The sequence below is a fragment of the Balaenoptera musculus genome, chromosome 1, assembly GCF_009873245.2.
Source record: "Balaenoptera musculus isolate JJ_BM4_2016_0621 chromosome 1, mBalMus1.pri.v3, whole genome shotgun sequence".
Taxonomy (NCBI): domain Eukaryota; kingdom Metazoa; phylum Chordata; class Mammalia; order Artiodactyla; family Balaenopteridae; genus Balaenoptera; species Balaenoptera musculus.
The window spans coordinates 6,761,127-6,785,848 of NC_045785.1; the positions used below are offsets into that span (position 1 = coordinate 6,761,127).

At 52.6% G+C, this 24,722-nt stretch overlaps 1 protein-coding gene across 3 annotated transcripts; it reads right to left on the bottom strand.

Annotated features, from left to right (window-relative positions):
* Window positions 1-1,310: 1,310 nt before the first annotated feature.
* Window positions 1,311-21,440, bottom strand: GPR157 (G protein-coupled receptor 157). Of its 3 annotated transcripts, none has more exons than XM_036857819.1 (4): window positions 20,821-21,399; window positions 8,114-8,327; window positions 4,513-4,707; window positions 1,311-4,051 (listed from the first exon to the last, which is right to left on the bottom strand). In XM_036857819.1, exons 1-4 carry the CDS (start codon window positions 21,201-21,203, stop codon window positions 3,836-3,838), a joined length of 1,008 nt encoding a protein of 335 aa, XP_036713714.1. In that variant the 5' UTR covers window positions 21,204-21,399; the 3' UTR covers window positions 1,311-3,835. The 3 variants fall into 3 exon arrangements, with proteins under 3 accessions (XP_036713714.1, XP_036713703.1, XP_036713725.1); XM_036857808.1 differs by having other exon boundaries at window positions 1,311-4,072; window positions 20,821-21,393; XM_036857830.1 differs by lacking the exon at window positions 4,513-4,707 and having other exon boundaries at window positions 1,311-4,072; window positions 20,821-21,440.
* Between the last annotated feature and the right edge of the window lie 3,282 nt (window positions 21,441-24,722).

Below are 24,722 nucleotides of genomic sequence, written 5' to 3' on the forward strand. Positions count from 1 at the left end.
TAATCGCGTTGTTTGTTTTCTTATTGCTGAGTGTTAAAAGTCCACTGTAGGGCTTTCCTGGTGGCGCAGTGGTTAAGAATCTGCCTGCCAATGCAGGGGACACGGGCTCAAGCCCTGGTCCGTGAAGATCCGACATGCCGTGGAGCAGCTAAGCCCGTGCGCCACAACTACTGAGCCTGCGCTCTGGAGCCCGCGAGCCACAACTACTGAGCCCGCGTGCCACAACTACTGAAGTCTGCTTGCCTAGAGCCCGTGCTCCGCAGCAAGAGAGGCCACTGGAATGAGAAGCCTGTGCCCTGCAACGAAGAGTGACCCCCACTAGCCACAACTAGAGAAAGCTCACGTGCAGCAATGAAGACCCAATGCAGCCAAAAATAAATAAATAAAAATAAATAAAAATATGAAAAAAAAAGAGTCCACTGTATATTTTGGTAACAGTCCTTTATCAGATGTGTATTCCCCCCAATCCCCAGTTTCACTGAAAAATAATTGACACACCTCACTGTATAAGCTCAAGGTGTACAGCGTGATGGCAATTCACATACATTGTGAAATGATAACAATAGGTTAGCATCCGTCGTCTTGTATAGATACACAAATGTGTCTTTTGCAAATATTTTCTTCCCGTCTGTGGCTTGTCCTCTCATTCTCTTGACAGCTGATGTATTTTTAGCTTTACAAAATCCAGAAAGTAGAACAAATAAACAAGGAGCACTTCTGGGAGCAAAGTTCCCAAGATGTAGCAGTTAAAAAAAAAAAAAAAAAAAGACTTGAAGGCAGGGCTGCAGGGCTGCGAAGGTCTGCACCGAACGAGGCAGCCGGCTCCGATGGCTGGTTTTGGAAGGCTGCTCCCTTCAGAGAAGAGCCCTTGTGCCCCAGCAGTTCCCGGCCACCTGGGAGCCTTAGTTGCCAGTGCAGAGGGTCAGCGGGTGTCGGGATAGACTCGTGCAAGAAGGGAGACGTGGTTGGTGGGTCAGTATCTGGAGTGTCTCACTCATGAGAGTTTAGCCCTAAGCTGCGGGTCCTTGGAACTTGGCTCTGTTGATCCTCATATGGGACGGGGCCTAGGAATCTGTATTCTAAACACCACCACCCCTGCTCCCCAACCCAGACCAGGGATTCTATCAGGCAAACTCAGGAGAAGCTGGCTATACCAACCAGGTGGCCACCTACCTGACTGCATTTGCCCACAGAGAAGGACACAGACGTGGTCTCCAGGGCCCAACCGCGTGGAAAGCTCTGGACCTGCCCCACAGCACAGGCCCGTCTGAGCCGCCCTGCCGACCCGCACCCACATCAACGGCAGTCGGTTTACCAAATACACAAAAGAAATATAGTTTATTTAGTTTAAAATAGCAAGACTTTGGCCTTGACCCAGACGGTCAGGGTTTGCATTACAATTTTGCACGTGCACAAAACCTCCCACGATGCCATTATGCCGAGACGGGAAGCCTGCAAAAATGTTCTTTTCTTGCTGTGGACACAGGCAGAGCTCTGTCTGCACCCTTAACCCCGGGCCAAATCATAACCTTTATTAAGAAACAAAAACAGACAGACACACTCTGAAGCACAAAGAGGCAGAAAGTGTTTAGTAAACCTGAGGAAAAGACCAAGGTTCAGCAAGTGCCTGAGAAGAAAGGTGCTGGGGACTGAGACGCAGCCCCTGTTCAGGCCGAGGTCACACAGCTGTGCCCGGGTGGGTGAGGGTGGATAAACATTAACTACACTGGCCGAGAGAGAGAACCCACGGGGGCCCAGCCACGTGTAAAAGGAACACACTTTCGTCTGGCTCTGATCCGAGGCAGGAGACCCTCCTGGGCTTCATGATGGTGCTGTTTGCAATGCTCCGGGCACCAGGACGAGCCCCTCCCCTGCCCGCATGTGTCCGCCACTCGCAGTAACATGTTCACCCGTCTGCAGAGACGGGGTGGGGAGCAGAGGGAGGGAAATGGAAATACTCAGCAGCGGCACCTCACAGGTGGAATGAGAACGTGAGGGAGGCCCGGGCACACGGAGATGTTCTTCTCTGAGCCCCGACTCCCTCTGCGGGTGTTTTCCGGCTGCAGCCGGTCCGGGGAAACCCAGGTCTCAGGCCTGTCCTTAGGGGCCATGCCCAGCGGGCATCGATGTTGCACCATCTGAGCCAAGGCCTCTGGGGCCCCCTTCAGAACAAGAGGTATTCGAGCATCATTCCCCCAGGGCCCATACTCTAACTCAGCCGTGAGTCATCTTCTCTTTTGCAGCAAGCAACTTCCTGAATTTCTGCTCCATTCTAGAAGCTAATGTGAGGCTCTTTACCAGCTAGGCACCCGTGATGAGCTGTAAGGTCTTTGGGGGAACCCCAGACTCCCCTCACGTGGGCCACTCATGTAAGGGGACCGCCTTACTGGCAAGTAGCTTTCTGTAGGGCAGCCCAGAGCTTTCTTTGAATCCTAAAGGGATGTTCACCTCTTGCTGATTTTCATAAAACCTTCTTTTAAAAAGGGAACCCAAAAGGAGCGTTTTGGACCTAGTTCTGTAGAGGACTATTCCTTTCAGAGTCTCTTCCTGTTACAGATTTTGCTTTTGAGAGTAAAAGAGGAATCAACAGTAGGGTGTGGCTTTGGTTTTAATCCAGAACCCTTTTACAGGTTCAGAAAATCAGTTTTGCAGAGTTCTCATGGGACCCAAGGGAGGGGCACCTATCGGGTTAATTGCACTTTTCTTCCCCAAGGCCCCCGCAGGGTGACAGTTACACCTCCCATTCTTAGCCAGTGGCTTCTGTGATTGAACAGAGAAATTGTTTTCTGACCTAAGACGAAAGGGTTGGTGGAAGAGTCATAGGTTAGAGATACGGATGCTTCTTTTAAATCCTTTTTCTTTTAAATCACCCCATGATGCATGCGTCACTCTCCCCAACCAATCCCCCAAACCTTCACCTTCAGGGAGGAATCAGTATTTGGGTGTTCCCTGACCCTCTGGTCACCTTTCCTATAAAAAATTAACCTAGGCAGTGAATGAGCCAGATCCTTCCCCAACTCACCCGTTTCAGTCTTTACAAGAACAAACCCAAGTGACAGTGGGGCGTCTGCGGGGACTTCTGCAGTGGCCTCTTCCTGTCCTGTTCCAGCCCTTGCAGTGGAGGAGGGACCTGCATTTTAATTTTAAGTGCCTGGGGGAGACAGGAGTCTGGATCCTGGCCTCTGCTTGAAACTCAAACACAATGCATACATCAAGGGCTGGCAGCCCGTGGAGAGAATTGGGGAGGCCCCAGGAGACCAGGTGCCCCGAGCAGCTGTGTACAGCTGTGCTCATGCTGGTCACCGGGGGGGAACCTCCTGGTTAAAGGTAACTGGCCCTTTCGTTGACCTGCAAAGTCATCCAAGAAAAGCCAGGCTCTCAGGGGAATCTCAATGCCCTGACAATCCAGGAATCTGCTCTGTGATACCTCAGTGGGGGCCACGTCGCTGGTACCCCCTGACATTTTCTTGAGGACGGGTGCACAGTGTACATATATCTCTGTGTGCTTTTCCCACTGGTGTGGGTCCCTCCAGCTGTAAACAGTGCTGTGTGGTCACGAGGCCGACGACGCCCGGACCGCAAGGCAACCCGGCAGTGATCAGCTACCACGGGTTTCCCTGAAGCTCAGTGCAGCCCTCACGCCGACGAGTTCCCCCGCGTGCAGAAGGACGTGGTGTGAGGGGGACGTGCTTGAGGGTCGAGGAGGTAGATAAGCTGAGTCTGCGCTGCTCCCCACGGGGCTCAAGAGCTTTGGCAGCCGAAGGCTCACAGCGCAGCTGACGTCCCGCTCCCTGCAGAGGGGACTCAGCGCTGCCGGCAGCACCCAGGCACAGAACTAGGAGGGGAGCAGCTCGGGCGCTTGGAAGTTCATCTGGGGCCCGCCTGGGCCCCTGAGACTCGCTGGTCTTGGAGGGCGCAGAGGCCTTGGGGGGCCCCCCGGGCTCTCGGCGGCGGCAGCGGAAGGCTGAGAGGTGCAGCAGCAGCAGAGAGAGAGGAGCCGGGTCCGGACGGTGCGGGTGCAGAGGACGAACATGATGCAGTTGGCGCCCCCCTGAAAGGTGTTCCCGATCCCCTGGCAGGGAGAAAGGAAGAGGCGTGAGCGCCAGGGCCGGGGCGGGCCTGAACAGCACACGCAGGGAGGCCGGGAAGTGCTGGGGACCCAGGACCCGGTCCTCCACCCCTTGAAGCTGGTCTGCGGGGGACCCTGGCCACGTGGGCCTTGGGCTGAGCACCGGGCAGGCCTGGACTTGCAGGCGTGTCCCCGGGTCTTCTGGGCTGGGAAGGACTCAGGGTCAGTCAACTCTCCCGGGGCTACTCCTAGGCCACTGGACAGCAACTCAACACCCCCGGGCTGCCCCCGAGCCACGCTGACCTTCCACCGTCTCTCGTCAAGGCTCCCTGTGGGGCAGAGCCCCCGGCCTGCCCACCCTGCTGGGGACAGGGACCTGACCCTGCCGACCCCGCGGTGGGGCCGGGAGCCGCGAGGGCGGGGGCGGGGCGGGGCGGACCTACGTGCAGAACCACGAGCACCGGCGTCTGCACTGCTGGGGAGCCACAGAGGGTCAGGACGAACCGCACGGTGCTCCAGACCCGGAGGCAGATGAAGATGATCGGGATGAGGACCAGCTTCTTATCGGCCGCGGAGGTGCGGCGCCGGAGCTGGTGCGCCTGGGACACGAGGGGCCGGTACTCGGAGAGAGCCTCATGCTGCGCGAGGAACACGTAAAGCAGACGTGAGCAACGGGGCCCTCCCGCCCCCTCCAGGCCCCTCCAGCCCCCTCCAGCCCCACCGCAGGCTGCCCTCCCCCCGGGACGCGGAGGTCGTGAGCCGCGCAGTGCCTGACGCCGGCAGCCCAGGTTCCCACCTCTGCCCCGTCTCCTCCATCCACTACCGGCTCCACACCCCACGTGGGTGTCTAAAGCACGCCGGAAGCTTCTCAGGTCCGAAACACATGCCTGATCTCGACCCCCAGCCTGCTGCATGCTTCCCCATCTCAGCTAAGGGGAGCTCCGTCCTTCCAGCCGTCCAGGCCCCAAACTTGGGAGTGGCCTTTGGTTCCTCTCTCTGTGCGACAGCTCACGTCCAATCCATAAGCAAGCCCTGCAGGCCCTGCCTTCAAAACAGACCCAGACCTGGATGTCCACTGCCACTGCCACCAGCCTGGTCCAAGCACCACCACCACTTCTCTGGAGAGTTGCCACTGCTTCTTCGCTGGTCTCCCTCTATCGCCCTGACCACCCCACCCCGTCCCCACTGCAGTCTTACTCTCAACACAGAAGCAGTGTGGCTCGTTGAAAACCTAGGTCGGATCAAGCCAGTCTTCCACTCAAAGCTCTTGGTGTCTCCCCATTTCACACGTTCCTTACGATGTCCCCAACCCTGGTCTAGCTCTGACCTCATTCCTGCTACATACCCCCTGTTTACTCTTCTCCAGACACACGGGCTTCCTAATGCTCCAAACATGTCAGGCACACCCCACCCCAGGGCCTTTGCACAGGCTGCTCCCTCGAGCTGGAATGCTCTTCTCCAACCGTCTATGTGGCTCACTCCCTCACCCTCTTCAAGTCTTTGCTCCAGTGTCGCCTTCTGGATAAGGGCTATCCTGTCAACCTATTTAAACTGCAAAGGTGTTTCCCAGCTGGTCCTGTCCCCACCTCCAGCTCTTTATCCTTGTCTGCTTTTCATAGCTCTTACCATCCTCCTTCCTGGACGCCATTCACCCTCGTTTATCAGGCCCATCGCTCATGATCCGCCTTCTCCTCCAGAAGGCAAGCCCCGCCTGTCCCCCGGCCCTGCTGTGTCCCCCCACCCCGCCGGCCTGCCCCGCAGCAGGGGCTCTTCCCAAAGCTGGGGCAGGAAGAAGAGGTGAGCAGCTGCCAGCTTTGGTTTCCCCGCTCCTCGGAATGCCCTTCAGTGACAGGAAAGGCAGTTCCAGATCACAACCGAATTTGTAAAAATAGATGAAAAAAACACTGCTCCATAACAAAGATGCGATTTTGAGCCTGGCCTTCTGTGGGGGACACTGAAGGCGCAGGTGAGGAGAAGAGCCACACCCCTTGGCATCTCTGGGCACCCAAGCTGCTGCAGCTCACCTGCTCTCAGAGCACCTGCTTCCTCCCCGGGGCCTTCAGCACCCAGAGAACGGCACCACCCACCCCCTCCAGGACCACACGGGTGGGCGGGGGAGCCGGGCACTAGCCGGGCGCTAGCCAGGGCTGCTGGTCCGCTCTTCCTCAGGGCAAAGCTCACCCAGTTCATTTATCTTTAGTTCTCCCTCCTAGCTAGAGGCAGGAAACGACCCGCACATTCTCACCTCCCTGCTCACTAGTATTCCTTTTCTCTGGAAACACCCGCAGAGTTGTAGGAGAGGACCATTCTCATATGGGGGGGTCAGCCTCACAGGCAGGGCCCCAGGCTTCCTGCCCCCGCTACAGGAAGGGCAGGGAGGAAGACAGACACACGAGGGACTCCCCTGGCGGTCCAGTGGTTAAGACTCTGGGCAGGAGGGAGAGCTGGCGGTGCCAATTTAAAATCTGGTGGTCAGGGGGACTTCCCTGGCCGTCCAGTGGTTAGGACTCTGTGCTTCCACTGCAGGGGGCACGGGTTCGTTCCCTGGTCAGGGAGCTAAGATCCCGCATGCCCCTCAACATGGCCAAAAACAAACAAACAAACACATGAAAAGGCAGCTGGGGGAGAGCATGGGGAGGTCCTGGGCAGAGCCTGGTGGGGCTCCTGGGAGCTTTCATCGGGGAGCCCGGAACCTTCCCAGGGCAACGGAAAAGAGGAGGTGAGAAGGGCAGCCCCGGCCCAGGCAGGAGACCAACTAAAAAACCCTAAGTAGACAAAGAGGATCTCAGACCCATCGCTAAGCCCTGCCAGCATCTCTGTCAACGACTCCAAGCTGAGCCAGAAGAGGGCGGCAGGGAGGGGTGAGAATCAGGTAAATTTTGGAGTAAAAAGAGAGAACCCAAAGTGTGCATCCCACATACAGGGTGGGGGTCAGGTGTCAGACAGCTGCAAGGAGCGCCTTACATCCTTGGAAATGACCGCTGAGCCAGCAGCACACCCGAAAGTCGAAAGTTGGGGACATTCTCGCCTACAATTTCAGCCTTGAAAACTCAGAGCAAAAAAGAAACACAGGCACCACACCAGCAGAATGAGCTTGGAAGTCTATCCCCAGAGCTTTCACGAGGTTACTGCTCCAGCCCCGTTTCATCTTCCATTGTAATTACACTTCTGCCTCCTCCTAGGAGGGCAGGATCCATGCCTGAGTTCTCATTAGCATTCCCACCGACACACAGAGCTTTTGTGCATAGTAGATGCTCAATAAAAACGCACTGAATGAATGGTTGAGCGGACCAACGGATGGGCTAATCTGAGGCTTCTGGGGGTAGCAGTTTGCTTGTGGCTAGGAGAAAGCCCATACTTTACATGTGCGGAACCGGTAGTCCAGAGCAAAGAACAATTTGGCCAGATTATCAGAGGGAAACCATTCTTTCCTAGAACTTCTGGCCAGGAGTCTAGGAGACTTCAGAGCAGCCCAGCCTATTGATTTATGAATTCCTGAGAGCCTGAAAAGTCTACCACTTATAATATTTTCATCACCAAGGAGAAAGAAGTGAGTTATTTGTATCGCTGGTTGTGAAAGTCTGTGGCCTCCCCTCCTCAGGGGCATGCCAGTTCAATTCTTATTTGGCTACTGTTCATCTTTCAATCAAATTCCTCTCCAGGTTAAGCGACCGTGGTGATCTGTCCAGGAGGGGGCAGTAGAGAGCTGTGGCCCAGAACACAGGCTGAGCCCGCAGTCTCCTTGGTTTCACAGCAGCTCACTCTGAGTTGGGCGAGTCTGGGGAGCCCCTTAACTTCGGTGAGCCCCCGTTCCCTCATCCACAAACGGAGGATAACAGGACCCGCTCCCAACAGGGTTGCATAATTAGCAAACCAGACAACCCACGATGCTTATTAATTCAGCGCACGTCACGGTGCCTCAGGCACAGCAAACCCTCCGTCACTCTGGTCGGTCACCAGTCCTGTCCCCTACGGCAGCCAACCCTGATGCCGGGACACAGTGGCCACACAGAGCTCTGGGCCGGGGCCCCGTGGCGCACCTACCGCTCTGTTGATGTGCTTCCGGATGAGGAGGTAGAGCACGGGCAGCGTGACATAGGCGAGCATCTCCCACACCTTCCCGGTCAGCAGCATCCACAGCACGCGGTCCTCCGCCTCAAGGTCGATCCAGCACCAGCCCACGGACACATCCGACGCGTCGTAGCCGATCTTCTCTAACGTGACAGCCGCCACGGTGATGACCAGCGGAACCCCCCAGCTGAGGAATAAGGAGCAAACGGGAGGCGGTGAGGTCAGACCCGGCTCCCGGCAAAGCCAGCGAGGGCGAAGGGACCGGGATGCTGGGTAGGCAAGAAGGACGGTGCTCTCCCAAGCATGCAGCAGACAGTGTCCCTGGAGAAAGGAGGGGCGGGAGTCCTCAAATCCCCCAACCCAGCCCTGCTCTGCCCAAGCCCTGCCAAACCCGGGACGCCCTGGCCTCCCACCTGGACAAACCCTCCCAAGCCCTCGGAGGCCGGGTTCTATTTCAGAATTGCCAGGCTCCTCGGAGGTTGGCGCTGGGATGCTGTGGCATCGGGACGGCCGGCTCCTTCCCGCACCGACGGGCCTGTGCACCGGCCCGCAAATGCCAGCACACCTGGCCAAGCCTCATCTACACACCCCGCCAACAGTCAGGCCCCCTTGGCCAGCCTGGGCCCAGAGGTGCACACACTGGTGTCTTGGGGTTGTCTGGGTCCCGTGCACCCGCAGCAGGAACTGGAAGAGGGGCCCTGGGCTCCGGGCGGACACATCTACTCGGTCCTGAGCCCTCCTTGCTCTATGGGAAGGGGCGGGCACTGGCAAGGGTCCAAGGGGGCCCACTAAAGCACAAAGCCTGGGCCGGGGGCCCCCTCTCAGTGCAGTGCTGGGCTGACTTTTCTAGAGTTTACTGCAATGGCGACACAGCTGGGATTAGGGCTGAGCCCCAAGGCCCCTCCCCAGTGGTCCCTGCACGAGTCTCCTCGCCAAGCCTTTTAAACCAGTCAGGGGGACACACAGGAGCTATGTGGCGGCCCGGCAGGGTGGTTAAGAGCTTGGACTGCGTTGCAACAGGCTGGGTCCGAGTCTCGGCCCTGCCCCGCGTGGCTGCAACACATCCGTGTTTTTCTCCACAAAGTGGGGATGATCACGGTGCCTGGAGCAGAGCATCGTTGTTGGTTGTCACAAGAATAAACTCATCAGCGTTACATCCAGCATGCGGGACAGGGTAAGCGTGTCCGCATTTACGACCAATGTTGTCAGTGAGGCTTGTCCCCAGGTCCCAGGATCCGGGCCTGCGGTGTAGCCACCAGGGATGCACGAGGCCTGTGTGGTCTCTGCCCCCAGGAGGACACACGGGCCTACGTGGTAGGTCAGCCGCCCAGAGAACAAGCAGCAAGTAAACAGGACAGTGTCATCAGGAAAACGTTTAGTTCAGAAACTGGTTCTGTCTTGAGGGCTCTGTGTAAGGAATATCGGCTCTTTCTGAAAGAAGGTCATAGAACAATGATGAGGCCACAGTTGCACTTAGTCTGTTACCAGAACGAGGCTAGAAGGCCTGTGATTTTATAAGGTTCTCCAAATGCCGCAGGGCTAGGGATGAGGCAGGGCAGGGATGGCGAGGAAAGGGAGAAAGTCCGCTTCCTGGGCCCAGGAAAGACTTGGTACCTCCTCCCCTCACTGGCCTCTGCAGGAGGGACCAGAGCCTGGGGCGGGTCACTGGGCGCCACTCTCAGCTCTGCCGCCCTGACAGCCCCGCAGAGGTGGAAGCAGCATATCCTCCTTGAAGTCAAAAGAGCATGTAAGGGGCCAAAACCCCATAGAAATTAAAGGATGGTGGGGACTTGCCTGGTGGCGCAGGGGTTAAGAATCCGCCTGCCAATGCAGGGGGTGCGGGTTCAAGGCCTGGTCCGGGAAGATCCCACGTGCCACAGAGCAACTAAGCCCGTGCACCACAACTACTGAGCCTGCGCTCTAGAGCCCGCAAGCCACAACTACTGAGCCCACGTGCCGCAACTACTGAAGCCCGCGTGCCTAGAGCCCGTGCTCCGCAGCAAGAGAAGCCACCGCAGTGAGAAGCCCGTGCACTGCAACAGAGTAGCCCCCGCTCGCCTCAACTAGAGAAAGCCCGCGCACAGCAAAGAAGACCCAATGCAGCCAAAAATAAATACACAAAATAAATAAATTTATTTAAAAAAAAAGGATTATGAGAAAGGTACCAAGTTACACTTCAAATGGCTGGAGTGTGTCTATTTTAAATGTTTGTGCTATGCAAAGTTATTGATCTGGTGAGTTAATATATATTAGTGTCAAACCAAAGGGTTACCATTTTAAAACTCACGCCATCCTGGGATTTTAGGACAACACATGTCAGCTATGAGCTCCATGAGGCGAGGGTCATGTGGGTTCACTGCTCTATCCTGGCATCTACACCAGTGCCTGGCACATGATAGGGGCAAAACTAGGACCTGCTGAATGAATGAATGAACGAATGAATGAACTGAATGAATGAGTGAATGAAGTTTGAACCAAGTGACTGAGACAGATTTTCCCAATTTACTCCTTAAATATTCACTGCAAGGACATTACTGAAAGGAGGTGAAAGGCTTTTAAAGGGCTCCACCATAAATCCTGAAGTTAGAGGTGGGAGAGCAGTGCTTAGGGACCAACACCCGGCAGGACTGGAGCCGAGGATTCCCCCCCCCCCCCACCCCCCGGCGGGAAGCGAGAGCACAGGCTTGGCGGGAGGAGGTAGCTTCTTTCCCCCCTCAGCATCCCTACGGCCCCTGGGGACCACAGGGTGACAGCCCCACGTTTTACAACTTTAGGTCTGTTGTACAAAAGCTACCCAGTGATGTATTTCCTCTGTGCTACTGGGGTGTGCCTGGAGCTGAATCTGTGATGGAAAATAGCCAGAGGGAAGACCAAATAGACGGCTTTGAAAGGGCTGAGCATGTGGGTTGATCAATCAGAGTTGCTGTTTGAACTCAAGCACAGACAGCAGCTCTGCTGAGGCCAGAAGCTGCCTGGGGAGGTACCTGAGTGGAGGTGGAAGAAAAGGTGACCTCAGAGAGCAGTGGGAATGGAGTGGGAGGGATGGCCTAATAACCCCGCCAAGCAGGCTCCACCAGACTCGTAATTTACAGGTACAGACAATGGTGTGCTGGTGATGTTTTAACATCAGAAAGACATCTACGCACGTGTGTGTGTGTGTGTGTGTGTGTGTGTGTGCATACACAAACATAAACTGATTATGAATTTTACTGATATAAAGGATGTGGGGCACACGATTTGTAAGTAATAATAAAATACACAATACTCCTTATCGTACATCCCACACAGCCAATTGATTCTCATAGGAGGCTTCTGCTGATTTTTGCGGAACTCTGGTATCTGCAGCCAACCTGTGGTTGCACTCAGCCAATGAGAGTAGTTCCGTGATGAGAAGGTGGCTGATGTTTCCATTTTCCTTAATGACTAAGGAAATCTCATTAAGTTTCAAACCCTCAAACTCCAGAAGTGAAATGAGGAAGACCTGGGGGACCAGACGAGAGCTGGGACTTCACTGGGTCGATTTGACATGAGTGACCTCTCTGTGGATCAGGTAATACTTTTCCAACACTGGAAGAATGTTTCTTCTTTTTTCCTGCTCTGAGACATGGCCCCTTCTCAGCACCTCCCCCTGAAATATGCGGCTTCCCACCTGCCCCGACATGGCAGCCGCCAGGGCTTAAGTACAGAGACAAGAAACACTTTTGCATTTAATCTTTACTGCTAACATTTTCTCTATCACTTTTTTAAATCTAGAACAGGGGTCCAGCAAACTAGGGCCCTCAGGCCAAATCTGACCCAGTCTGTTTTTTATTTATTTATTTTATTTTAAAAATTGGAGTATAGTTGATTTAAAACGTTGTGTTAGTTTCAGGTGTACAGCAAAGTGAATCAGTTATACATATACATATATCCACTCTTTTTTAGGTTCTTTTCCCATATAGGTCATTACAGAGTATTGAGTAGAGTTCCCTGTGCTCTACAGTGGGTTCTTATTAGTTAACTGTCTTATACACAGTCATGCGTATGTGTCCATCCCAAGCTCTCCATTCAGTCTGTTTTTTAAAATAAAGTTTTACTGCATACAGTCACACTGACTGGTTATATATCATCCATAGCTGCTTCCAAGCTACCAGAGCTGAGCTGAGCAGTGGCGTCGGAGATCGCGTGGCCTGCAGAGCTGAAAATACTATCTGGTCCTGTACAGGAAAAGTTTGCTGACATCTTCTCTATAAATCAACAAAAGTATAATTAGGGGACTACCCTGGTGGCGTAGTGGTTAAGAATCCGCCTGCCAATGCAGGGGACACGGGTTCGAGCCCTGGTCTGGGAAGATCCCACATGCCACGGAGCAACTAAGCCCGTGCACCACAACTACTGAGCCTGCGCTCTAGAGCCCACGAGCCACAACTACTGAAGCCCGCACACCTAGAGCCCGTGTTCTGCAACAAGAGAAGCCACTGCAATGAGAAGCCCACGCACCACAATGAAGAATGGCCCCCGCTCGCCGCAACTAGAGAAAGCCCACGCGCAGCAACGAAGACCCAACTCAGCCAAAAATAAATAAATAAATAAAATAAAATTTTTAAAAAGTATAATTAGGACCTAAGGAGTTTTGAGTATGTTACTTTTGTTTTTAATGCAATTTATTTAATTGTAAGTTTATATAATTTAAATTTTAATGATGTTCTATCTAACAATCAGCCCACAAAATGCCCCGAAATTTAATAATCGGGTCCCGCAAGCCGGCTCCAGGCCACCACTGGACAGAGGATGAAAAGGACAGGGGGCTGAAGCTGCCCTGCCCCAGGCTCTCACCTATAGAGCCAGGAGAAAATCTGTTTGGCGACCTCAATAAGCCAAGCTGTTCTCTGGCCAAGTGGCCACCCTGAGTTGTAGGTGGTGTCCAACTCTGGGAGGAACTCTACAAAGACATGTGTGACCTAATTCCCACTTTCCAGAAACGTCTACTGCTAATTTCTGACGTGTACCACCTAACAGTTTTTTATTCCTTCAAAAAAAAAAAAAAAAAAAAGCAGCCATCAATCAAAAAACAAAATCAGAAAAAGTAAGATACGGCTTAACAACAGCACATGTGAAACAGACCAAGGGCTGCAGCTGACTGGGACCCAGAAGGTATGTGGTCGGAGGGGTTGCCCTGATGCCCAGACGTGGGTGATGGAGAACAGCCAACAAACTGTCCTGCCTCAGTGTGGATACCTGGGACCCACATTCTAAACCTGAGACTGTGAAGCTGGCACCAGAGCAGGCACGTGAGGACGTGCTGGGCCTGGAGCTGAGCCTCGAGTGTTGGAAAACTCTTGGGGACGTCCTGCTCCAGAGCAGACTCAGGCGGCCGAAGGAAAGGGCAGGTATCCTGCTCAGTCCCAAAGCCAAGGGCTGAACTGTCAGCATCCCCCATCAAGGGGAGGAAGCCATGTGACCACGTGCAGCAGATGCTATGAAAGGCACTGAGGAGGGACATGGTTAAAGCAGGTGACCAATGAGGCTCCTTCTCTCCAAACCTGTGATGCAGGCAGAGGAGAAGCGTGGCTGGGGTCACCTAGATGGAGGGGGCCTGCAGACCACTCTCTGAGCAGAATCACCCACTTGGAGGGGCACCAAGAGCTGCTCCCAGAGGTGCCCAGGCCCCAGCTTTCACGTGTGTTTGCCTGGAAACCGAGGCCAGACTCCAAGTTGGCTTCTTCCCCCTTGGGAGGCAGTTATAGGCTGAGTATGTCCCCTCCTGCCACCAAATTCCTGTGTTGAAGTCCTAACCCCCAGTACGTCAGGATGGGACCGTATCTGGAGACAGGGTCTTTAAAGAGGTGATTAGGTTAAAATGAGGTCACTGGGTGGGTCCTAATCCAATAGGACAGGTGTCCTTGTAAGAAGAGATTAGGATGCAGACACTCACTAAGGGACGACCATGTGAGGACACAGGGTGCAGACGGCCGTCTGCAAGCCAAGGAGAGAGGCCTCAGCGGAAACCAACCCTGCCTACACCTGGATCTCCGATTTCCAGCCTCCAGGACAGGGAGAGAAGGGATGTCTGTTGTTTAAGCACCCCACCCAGTCTGCAGGCTTTGTTAGGGCAGCCGCAGCAGACGAAGGCAGATGCTCTCTACCAACTCTGGGGGAGAGACATGCCAGGACAGGGGATGGCAGCCCAGCCCTGGGACACGCCCCGACACCCAGACCAGCAGAGCTGGGGGCCCTCAGCAGGCTTAGGGGAGGGGTAAACTGACAAATGCCCTGCAGACTGGTCATGAGCTTGGTTTTTGGAACTCGACATTCACTTTGTTCTTCAGTCGCCCCGTGAGAAGCTGAAGCACCGCGGGATCAGCCGGCCGGTGAGCAGGCCGCGTCCCACACCTGGATTCCGTGGCATGTGTCAGACGACCACGAGAGGCGGCCGGTGCCCACGAGAGCAAGGCTCTGGGTTTCCTTCAGAGTTCCCAGTCTGCCCAGCTGGGGATCTTCTGAAACCTGTCCCACCAGTCAGGGAGGGGCACACCTGTGGTGACAGAGCCGCTTTCACAGTCCAGGCTGGGAACACCCTTCCCCCTCCGCACCAAGGGCTCAAGGTCTGCTCAATCCACCGTTGGATTCCTGCACTCCCCCCTCCCCCCAAACCTCCCCCTTCCTACAGATCTCTGGTGGGGGGTGGCACCTGATGGGAAGACCACAAGAGGGTCTTCTCCCCCAAACAGCAGAGCCTGGTCCATGTGCCTGGGGCCTATGGAAGGCCCTGAATGTGACCATGACCCCAAGATGCTCTGAGAACGAAACTATCCGGCAACCATGTGCCAGTTTCCAAAGCTCTTGGGAGCAGGACAGAGCCGGGCCCGGAGGGATGCAGCTGCAGGAAGCAAGGCCTGGTGAAAGGAATCCAGGCCCGAGGAGGCCGCCTGGAGGTTTCTGCCCCAACAATGGGCTCTTATTGTTAAGGGTGGGGCAGGGGCAGGACGTGGGAGTTCAGGATGTCAGCCACTGACCAGGCCATCATGAGGTCAGTCGCTCGGTAGCCCTGGCCGCAGAGGTGGGGAAAGGCGTCCAAGGGAACTTCTAAACACTCAGCCCCTGGCACGGGCCTCTGCAGCCCTGGTTCTGTGGGTGCCGAGGTGCACTCTGCAGTGCTCAGGGACGCTTTCCTGCCCACCTGGGCCCGGGGTAGAATCTGACTCTGCCCCGGCAGGGTCAAGGGGCAGCCTCTGGGGCCGCAGCGGGTGCCCCGCGGACACGCAAATGCAGCACAGAGACCTCACTGCAGCAGGGCCCTCAGCAAACAAAGCCGGTTTAGCTCTTGTCATTTTGGGGAGCACCGTCTGATGTGGGGTGCTGTTCACACAACCACTGGGTTCACCCCCCATTCAGACACTGCCCACCTGGGGCCTTGTCACTGGGCCCCGCTGTGAGTGAGCTGGTGTCTGATAAGAGAGCTCACAGGCTCTCCCCTTCGGGGCCCACGGGTCCCCTTTTCTCTGCGCTGGAACTTCCCAATCCCCACAGCAGGGGTTTTCACGGTGAACTTGGGGTGCCATAGACTTCCCTCTTCCTCCAGAGCCTCCAGCAAATGCCAGAGGGTGGGTGGGCACGTGGGCCGGGGGTCATGCCCACACCTATCCCCACTTCAGTGCAGCCAGAAGAAACCCAAAGGCTGCTCGAGGCAGCCAGCTCGGCTTGGGCTCCACTTCTGACGCAGCAAGATGAGGCGCCCTAGCCTGACCTCCCCCCACAATCACAGGACACACCTGGCCCAGCGGCGAGGGGACAGTCCGTGACCCTGCCGTACTGGTTCAGAAGAAGCCCACCACCCTGCAGGGGAAGAGGGGCTGAAGACTGCTTTCGATAGGCAGGTCACCTTCTGCAGGGGGACAGAGACGGTTTCATGCTTATCTTATCTGAAAGGAAATGACCCCGCCCATAGCCGCTGCAGGCTAAGCTGCCCAGCCCTTTCTTAGGTGAGAACTGCAAACAAACGGCCACAGATGCTTATCCACATGCATGTAAAATATGGGTACAGACTAAGAAAACAAACTTGCGGTTACCAAAGGGGAAAGGGGGGTGGACAAATTAGGAGTTTGGGATTAACATAAACACACACACTATATAAAAGAGATAAACAACAAAGACCTACTGTATAGCACAGGGAACTATACTCAATATTTTGTAATAATCTATAAGGGAAAAGAATCTGAAAAACAACATAAATATATAATGGAATCACTGTGTTGTTCATCTGGAACTAACACGACATTGTAAATCAACTATACTTCAGTCAATCAATAAAATATGTGGTGTCAGTATCATGGCGCCTCCACAGCTAAGACACAGTAGAAAGGGACTTATCACAGGGCTTTCCCTGAACACAGAATATTCTCACACTTTAAAAATGCGGCAACATCCAGAAGAGTCACCTCAGAATGCTGTCGGAATCAGGGGATGTGAAACCCTTGGGTGAGACTTTGAGGAGTTCCAGGAGGTTTATCTCGACAAGATCCTTATTAATTACAAAAGGAAAAAGAGTAACTGTGGTGGAGAACTGGCAGATAACACCTTGACCAAGCAATCAAAGTGAACATCACCGGGAACGGAACAAATCAAAGTCGCCAGCCACCACCAGGTAGGAAGCGAGAACAGGTTTCTGTGAGATTCCAGCCCAAGGTGCAGATCCTGAATCCACTCCCGAGGAAGCATCAGGCAACCCAGGTGAAGGGGGACATCCTACACAATAACGGGCCTGTACTCTTCAAAAAGACCAGTCATGAAACACCAAGGAAGACGGAAACACTGCTCCCGACTGAAGGAGGATAAAGAGGCATGAAAACAAAGTTCCTTTGCTATCGGCGACCTTATTAGACAACTGGCAAAACCTCAATAGATCCACAATCAGATTTTTTTTTACCAGACACACACACATATTTTTTTCTTTTTAGTTGCTTTGCCTTTTTCCTTCTTCACATGACACAATCAGATATTAGCACTGCTCCACGTTACTCTCTGCTTTGGGGAGGTGTACGTGGTCACGCAAGAGACTGTCCTTGCCTTTTGGAAATACATGCACACTGAAGGATTTAGGAGTTGGGGGCATCAGGTCTGTAACTTACTCTTTTTTTTTTTTTTTAATTTTACATTTGGCTGTGTTGGGTCTTCGTTGCCGCACGCGGGCTTTCTCTAGTTGTGGCGAGCAGGGGCTACTCTTTGTTGCAGTGCGTGGGCTTCTCATTGCGATGGCTTCTCTTGTTGCGGAGCGCGGGCTCTAGGCGTGCGGGCTTCAGGAGTTGCAGCACATGGGCTCAGTAGTTGTGGCTCATGGACTCTAGAGTGCAGGCTCAGTAGTTGTGGCTCACGGGCTTAGCTGCTTCCCGGACCAGGGATCGAACCGTGTCTCCTGCATTGGCAGGTGGTTTCTTAACCACTGCACCACCAGGAAAGTCCCTGTAACTTACTCTTACATGGTTCCAGAAAAAAAATAATTGGAGAGGATAAATAAAGCTAACATGGTAAAGTGTTAATAATGGGGGAAATCTGGAAAGTTAAAAATAAACGATTGTCGAATTATCTCTCAGTTGAAACAATTATTGTCAAGGCCAAGAGACACGATGGAATCCTAAAAGGGGCACTGACCTTTAAGTTATCACCCTGAGCCTCCTGCGAACAGCTCTGTGGCCTTGGGAAAGTCTCATCAGCTGTGGCTGGAGGGTGACCATCTCTGGGTGAGTCCCCTGGGCTATGGAGGATCAAAGCGTGATCCTTGCAAGACCTCAGGAGCCTGATGCAGCTTGTGATGACAGGCAATTTCTCTGAGGATAAAGTCTAAGCTGCCCTCCTTCCCCAATGAGATAAAGTCTTTCTGTAAAGGAAACTATGTCAGGCATTATGATGGGGTCCCAGGGGCCATGCAGGCGCTTTGTGCGAACTTGCCTACAACTCTCTCCAGCCTCCTGCGGCGCATGGCTGCATTTAGTTTTATAGATGGCTTTCCCCACTTAACGTTGTATCATACCATTTAAAAAATATATGACTTATAGAGTTCATGGCCAGTATTTAATGGCAGCATAACACTTCTGGGTGGGGTGTAGTCTATAACTTACTGATCCCCGATTTTTTGAACATTTAGGTTGCTTTCAAATTCTCATCACTGTTCTGGCTAACATTGCCACGCAAACTCCTCTGTACATCCAACTTTGCATGTAATCTGGTTTATCTCCTTAGACTAGATGCCTATAAATAGGATTGCTGGGATCAAGGGATATGAACCAAATATTTTCTACATGGATTATTCCAATTTACATGGCCAATAATAATGTAGGAAAACACCAGTTTCATCTGCATTTATCACATTAGTATCCTGCCTTACTATTTTTTTCCCTCTAATTTAATGAAAAAATGGTACCTCATTGTTGTATTGTTTTGAGTATTCATGCTTTTACTATTTCGTCAGAATGTCCTTTGTTGGTTTCTCAAGATATTTGTCAGTTTTTTTTAAAAAAATCAACTCATAAGAATAGAGAGAGCAACCTTCTGTGTTGTCATATTTTAAAATATTTTCCGGGGGACTTCCCTGGTGGTCCAGTGGTTAAGAATCTGCCTTCTAATGCAGGGGATGCGGGTTTGATCCCTGGTCAGGGAACTAAGATCCCACATGCCGCGGGGCAACTAAGCCCGTGTGCCGCAACTACTGAGCCCATGCGCCACTAGAGAGCCTGCGTACCACAGCTAAGACCCGACGCAGCCAAAAATAAATAAATATTTAAAAATAAATAAATAAAAATAAAATATTTTCCAAGACTGGAAGGTTTGAAGAAGAGAACTGATTTGCAGTCATTTGAAATGGTTAGCGAGTGGTGCCTGGGCAGCGAGTCTGAAGATGAGATTTCCCACGCCAAGAGGTCCTTCAGCAGCAACGAACTAATCCTCCAAAGAAAGACACTGAAGAGTCCTTAGCAATACAGTCTGGGAGGATCTAGGTCAATACATGAACCTGTTGGACAGGTCTTACCAAGTCTCACACCAGCAACATGAGTGCTGACTTCTGACGAAATAAACTGTCAAAGTCCCTTTCTAGCTTGGATACAAGTAATTTTCTTTCTTTCTTCTTTTTTTTTTTTTTTTTTTAAGAAGCAGGTGGATCACATTCAACAGACAAGAGGAACAATTCGCTTCCTTTTTAGGGCCACAGAAGGACACATGGGCTTTCTTAGGAGGCCTTCCCTAAGCATCACAGAAAACATCCCTAGAAGTGAAAAGAAAGGTTTCTTGGGAAATGTCTTTTCTATAGGAGCTGCACCAGGTTCTCTTTATCACTTGAAAAATACGTTGTATTCAGTATTTTTCAAAAGAGGGGGAAAAAGACAAGAGAATCTTGCAAAGAAAGTCTTGGGCTCCTTTTCAAGTACACGTGAGCTCCACGCTGCCCACAGCCAACCAGCCTGCCAAGGACGGGGTCTCCGAAATGGATGGTGGGATCAGGTTGGATGTGTGGGGGGGGAGGCAGCCCCTCTCTCTGTGGGTCTCTGCAGCACCTGAGGCACGTCTGAATGGCTCGCTACTAACATTTTGACTTGAACAGCCGAGAAGCAGGCCGTTTAGTTTCCCAGGGACCAGCTGGCCTCCATCCAACGGCTCTGAGACCTGGAGGTCAAGTGACTCTTGCAGGCTTGTGACCTCACTGTTGTGACACCCAGGTGACCTGTCTCTACCAAAGTGCTGACTATCTTCAGTCCCTTGGAAAGAACTCAAGTATTTAACAGAGAGGACCTATAATTAGGGCAGCATTTGGTACTCCTAGCTGGAGGAAGGAGAAGAGGAAAGAAGCTCTATAAAATTCCTGCCTTGGGTTCACCAGAGGACACCACCAGACGTTTGAATCTTGAAATTACACCAGGAAGGGGCCAACCTTCTTCCATAGATGAGGGCTACTTGGATGAGACCCTTCAATGCCAGGGCAGGACAAGGCCTTGGTTTTCTCTACTCTCAGAGACTCCAGGCCGCTGGCTGCCCTCTTCCAGACCAGCCTCTGCCTCTGACCTCAATTTCAGAGTTGCTGAACTCCGGAAAGAAAGATAATCTAGAACAGAGATAACAAGAGATTGGGGCCTGAGGTTTAGAGACGAGCAAAGATAAAATACACAAGACTGTCCTTCCTAAATTTTACAGCTGAAGCACTGCATCTGGCACAGGGCTGGGTGGAGGGCAGCCTGACAGTGGCTGAATGCACCACACCTAACTCCTCCCCCAGCCTGGCCAGGTGCTTCTCCCCATCCCCATGGTCAGCAGAGATGGCAGGAGCGCACTGAAGCAGGAGGCCAAGGGCCCAGACTGGCCTCGCCAGCTCTCCAGGTGCTTCCAAGTTACCAGGGCCGGGCTCTGAGGGCGAGCTCTGCCCACCCCCCCCCACCCTCCAGGGCCTGCGCTAAGGCGCCCACCTCACTGGGAGGCTAGGGCTGGGGCCGCCTCAAAGGGGCAACCCCTGCGGCGATGTTCAGGACAAGTTCATCTCCCCGGCAAGCCTAGCATCATTCTGCTGGCCCAGGGCTGTCCCGGGACAGGAGCAGACGCCTGGCCAGGGGTCCAATCAAGACGCAGGGCCCAGAGGGTGGCGAGGGCCACAGGGGCAGCAGACAGGATCCGGGCAGGGGTCACTGGACCCGAGGGAAAGCAGCGTCGCCGCCACCCACCTGACGACGTGGAAAGCACAAAGCAGGCGGCCGTCTCCGGGGCCGCGCGACGTGCGGACGATGCTAAGATACAGGTAGAGGGCGATGGCCACCGTCCAGAAGAAGGAGCTGGTGTTGGCGAAGGTGGAGAGCGCGCCCTGCAGCACGCAGTCCCACGAGGGGCCCTCGAAGTCCTGCAGCACCCCGTAGAAGTAGGAGGCGGCCGAGAGCAGGTCGGCCAGCGACAGGAAGAGCAGCAGGCGCCGCGCCCGGCTGCGCAGGTCGGGCCACAGGCCGTGCGTGGCCACCAGCAGGCCCGAGCCTAGCGCGGAGAGCGCGCACGATAGCAGCACCACGGCGCGCTCCGACGGCACCAACTCTGTGGGGGGCGCGGGAGGTGGCATGGTCAGGAGCGGAGCGGGCCGGGGCCGGGGCGCCGCGTGCGGCCGCCGCCGGCGCCGCCGTCTGGGCACAGACCAGCGAGCGGCTCACGCCCCGGTGCCCGCTCCGCCCGCGTCTCGGCCCCTCCCGGGCCTTCCAGGTCCACCGCCCAGCGGCCCAGCGGCCACGCCCCGCCCCTGTCCCTAGGCCCCGCCCACGCTCCCGCCACGCCCCCGCGCCCTCCACGCTCCACCCCGCGGCGCCCACGTCCCGACCACGGCCGCGCCCCGCCCCCGCGCCCCACCCTCGCCCTCACACCACGCCCCTGCGTCCTCCACGCTCCACCCCGTGGCCATCACGTCCCGACTTCGGACCCGCGGCCGGCCCCTGAGCCTCTCCCGCGAGCCCCACCCACGCCCCGGCGCCGCGCCCCTGTGCCCGCGTCCCTAGGCGCTCGCGCAACCCCCGGCCCCATCCCCAAGGCCCCGCCCCTGCCCTCCCACCACACCCCTGGCGCCCTCGCTCCACCCTGCAGTCCCCACGTCTAGTCTGCAGCGCCGCACTCCCTCCCCCCACCCCCACCCCACCCTCCAGAGGTCTCTGCTCTTGCCAGCCGAGTAGGACGCCCAGTCCTGGGGAGGGATGCACTGACAGTTTTTTAGGGCTAATATTACCTTCTTTGTTTACGGCCAGCATGTGTGCGGGGGTGGGGAGGTACCTTGGCGGGGTGGAGGCAGTCTTTCCACTGGCAGCAACAGCAGCTGTCAAAGTGATCCTCGTTCCTTAAGCAGCCGTACCGGAGGTGTGCGCTGGTATGGTGGCGGTGGTTACTTCCTGAACGGGGAGTTTCCAACTTTTCTTACAATGAGCACGCTATTTTGTTAAATAAAGCTTATTGTGTGAAATTGTTTTAAAGAAATTGAAACATTAATTCCCAATTTTACTGGGTTTTTTTCTTTTTTGAAAATTTCATTTTTAAAAAATTGGGTTACCATTCACGTGCCGTAAAATCGGCCCTTTTAAATGTACAGTTATTTATAGCATATACACAAGTTTGTGCAACCATCCTCATTATCTAATTCCACAGCATTGTTATTGCCTCAAAAAGAAACACAGTCGTGTCAAAAGAGAGGTAACAGGTCCCAAGTGGTGTCACTTGTGCTAAGTCGCGTCACCAAACCAAGACTTCATACCTAACCTAACTGCGGTTTCAAGCTCTCCTACGAATGTAATCTTAACCAGTCAGTCTGGAATTTCCTGGTCAGCACTAGTGAAGTAATCCTTCTGGTAGATCCCTGCCATCCCCCAAAGGAAGGCGACCTTGCCTGAAATACTCAGCTCTTTGCTAGACTCATTTCCTTGTCCCATCTCTTTCTGCCTGTAAAAGTCTTCCCTTTTGAACGGCACTTCAGAGCTCCTTTCTATTTGCTAGATGGGACGCTGAGTGATTCATGATCAGTGAATAAAGCCAATAAGATCTTTACAATTTACTCAGTTGATTTTGTTTTTTAACAGTAGTCCCTCCCCCCCCCCCCGCCCCCCGAAACTACTAATCCACCTTCTGTGTCTATGGATTTGCCTCTTCTGGGCATTTCACAGAGATGGAATCCAATAGGTGGTCTTCTGTGACTGGCTTCTTTCACTTAGCTTGTTTTCAAGGTTCATCCACGTTGTGGCATACATAAGTGCTTCATTCCTTTCTATGGCTGAATAATGTTCCATTGTACGGATATCCCACATTTGTTTTTCCATTTATCGATTGATAGCCATATTTTGGCTATTATAAATAATGCTGCTATGAGCATTCATATACAAGTTCTTGTGTGGACATATATTTTCAGTTCTCTTGGGTATGTACCTAGGAGTGGAATTGCTGGGTCATATGGTTACTCCATTTTTAACTTTTTGAGAAACTGCCAGACTTTTTTCCAAAGTGGCCGCACCATTTTGTATTCCTACAGCAATGTATGAACGCTGTAATTTCTCCACATTCTCCTAACACTATTTATCATCTGCTTTTTGATTCTAGCCATCCTAGTGGTGTGGTGTTTCATTGCGGTTTTGATTTACATTTCTCTGATTAATAGTGATGTGGAGCATCTTTTCCTATGCTTATTTTCCACCTGCATATCCTCTCTGGAGAAATGTCTGTTCAAATCCCTTGCCTATTTTTAAAATGAGTTGTATTTTTGTTATTGAGCGGTAAGAGTTCTTTGTATATTCTGGATACTAGACTTATCAGATACGTGATTTACAAAAATTGTCTCCCATTCTGTGGGTTGTCTTTTCATTTTGATAGTATACTAGGAAGCGCAAAATTTTTATTTTGACGATGTCCAATTTACCTATTTTCCCCTCTGGTTGTTGTGCTTTTGGTGTATTATCTTTGGTGTCATATCTAAGGAGCCAGTGCCTAATCCAAGCTCATGAATATTTACACCTATGTTTTCTTTCTTCCCAGGATGGCACAGCTTTGGTCACTGTAGCTTTGTAGTAAGTTTCAAAATGGGGAAGTGTGAGTCGTCCCACGTTGTTTTTCTTTTTCAATATTGTTTTAGCTGTTTGGTGCTCCTTGCAATTCAGTATCAATTTGAGAATCAGCTTTTCCATTTCAGAAAAAAAAAAAAAATCCAGCTGGGATTTTGGTAGGGATTGCATTGAGTCTGTATATAAACTTGGGGGAATAATGCTATCTTAATAATATTAAATGTTCTTATCTATTCCAGGGGATGTCTTTCCATTTATTTAGGTCATCTTTAATTTCATTCAATGATGTTTTGTAGTTTTCAGTTTACATTAGATTTGATTTTGCATGTGATTCATAAAAGGCAAAGTTTATCATCTGCATAGATTATCTTTTTGCACCTAACTTTCAAAAACATTGTGTTATGAACTATGCATACTGACAAGTACCTAAAACACAAATGTACAATCTGATAAATAATTATAAAGCAAATACCCACCCAGAGCAAGAAATACATTACCAGCACATCAGAAACCTCCCCCCCAAGCCTCTTTCTTCCCCCTTAGTCATTTTTTTGCTTTTCAAAAACCATTCATGTATGCATCCCTAAACAAAAGAGTATAGTTTGACTGTCATTGAACTTCTTTTTTTTTTTTTTTGGCCACGCCGTGTGACTTGTGGGATCTTAGTTCCCCATCCAGGGATTGAACATGGGCCCTCAGCAGCAAAAGCGTGGACCGCCAGGGAACTCCCTGAGCTTTATGTAAGTGGAATAACACCCTATGTTCCCTTTTGTGTCTTCTATTTTTTTTTACATGTATTTTTAAAAATTTTAATTGAAATAGTGTTGATTTACAATGTTGTGTCAGTTTCAGGTGTACAACAAAGTGATATATATATGTATATATATATATATCCTTTTTCTTACATTCCCTTCCATTAAAGGTTATTACAAGATCTTGAGTATAGTTCCCGTGCTATACGGTAGGTCCTTGTTGGTTATCTATTTTATGTATAGTATTGCGTATATTTTAATTCCAAACTCCTAATTTATCCCTCCCCCCACTTTCCCTTTGGT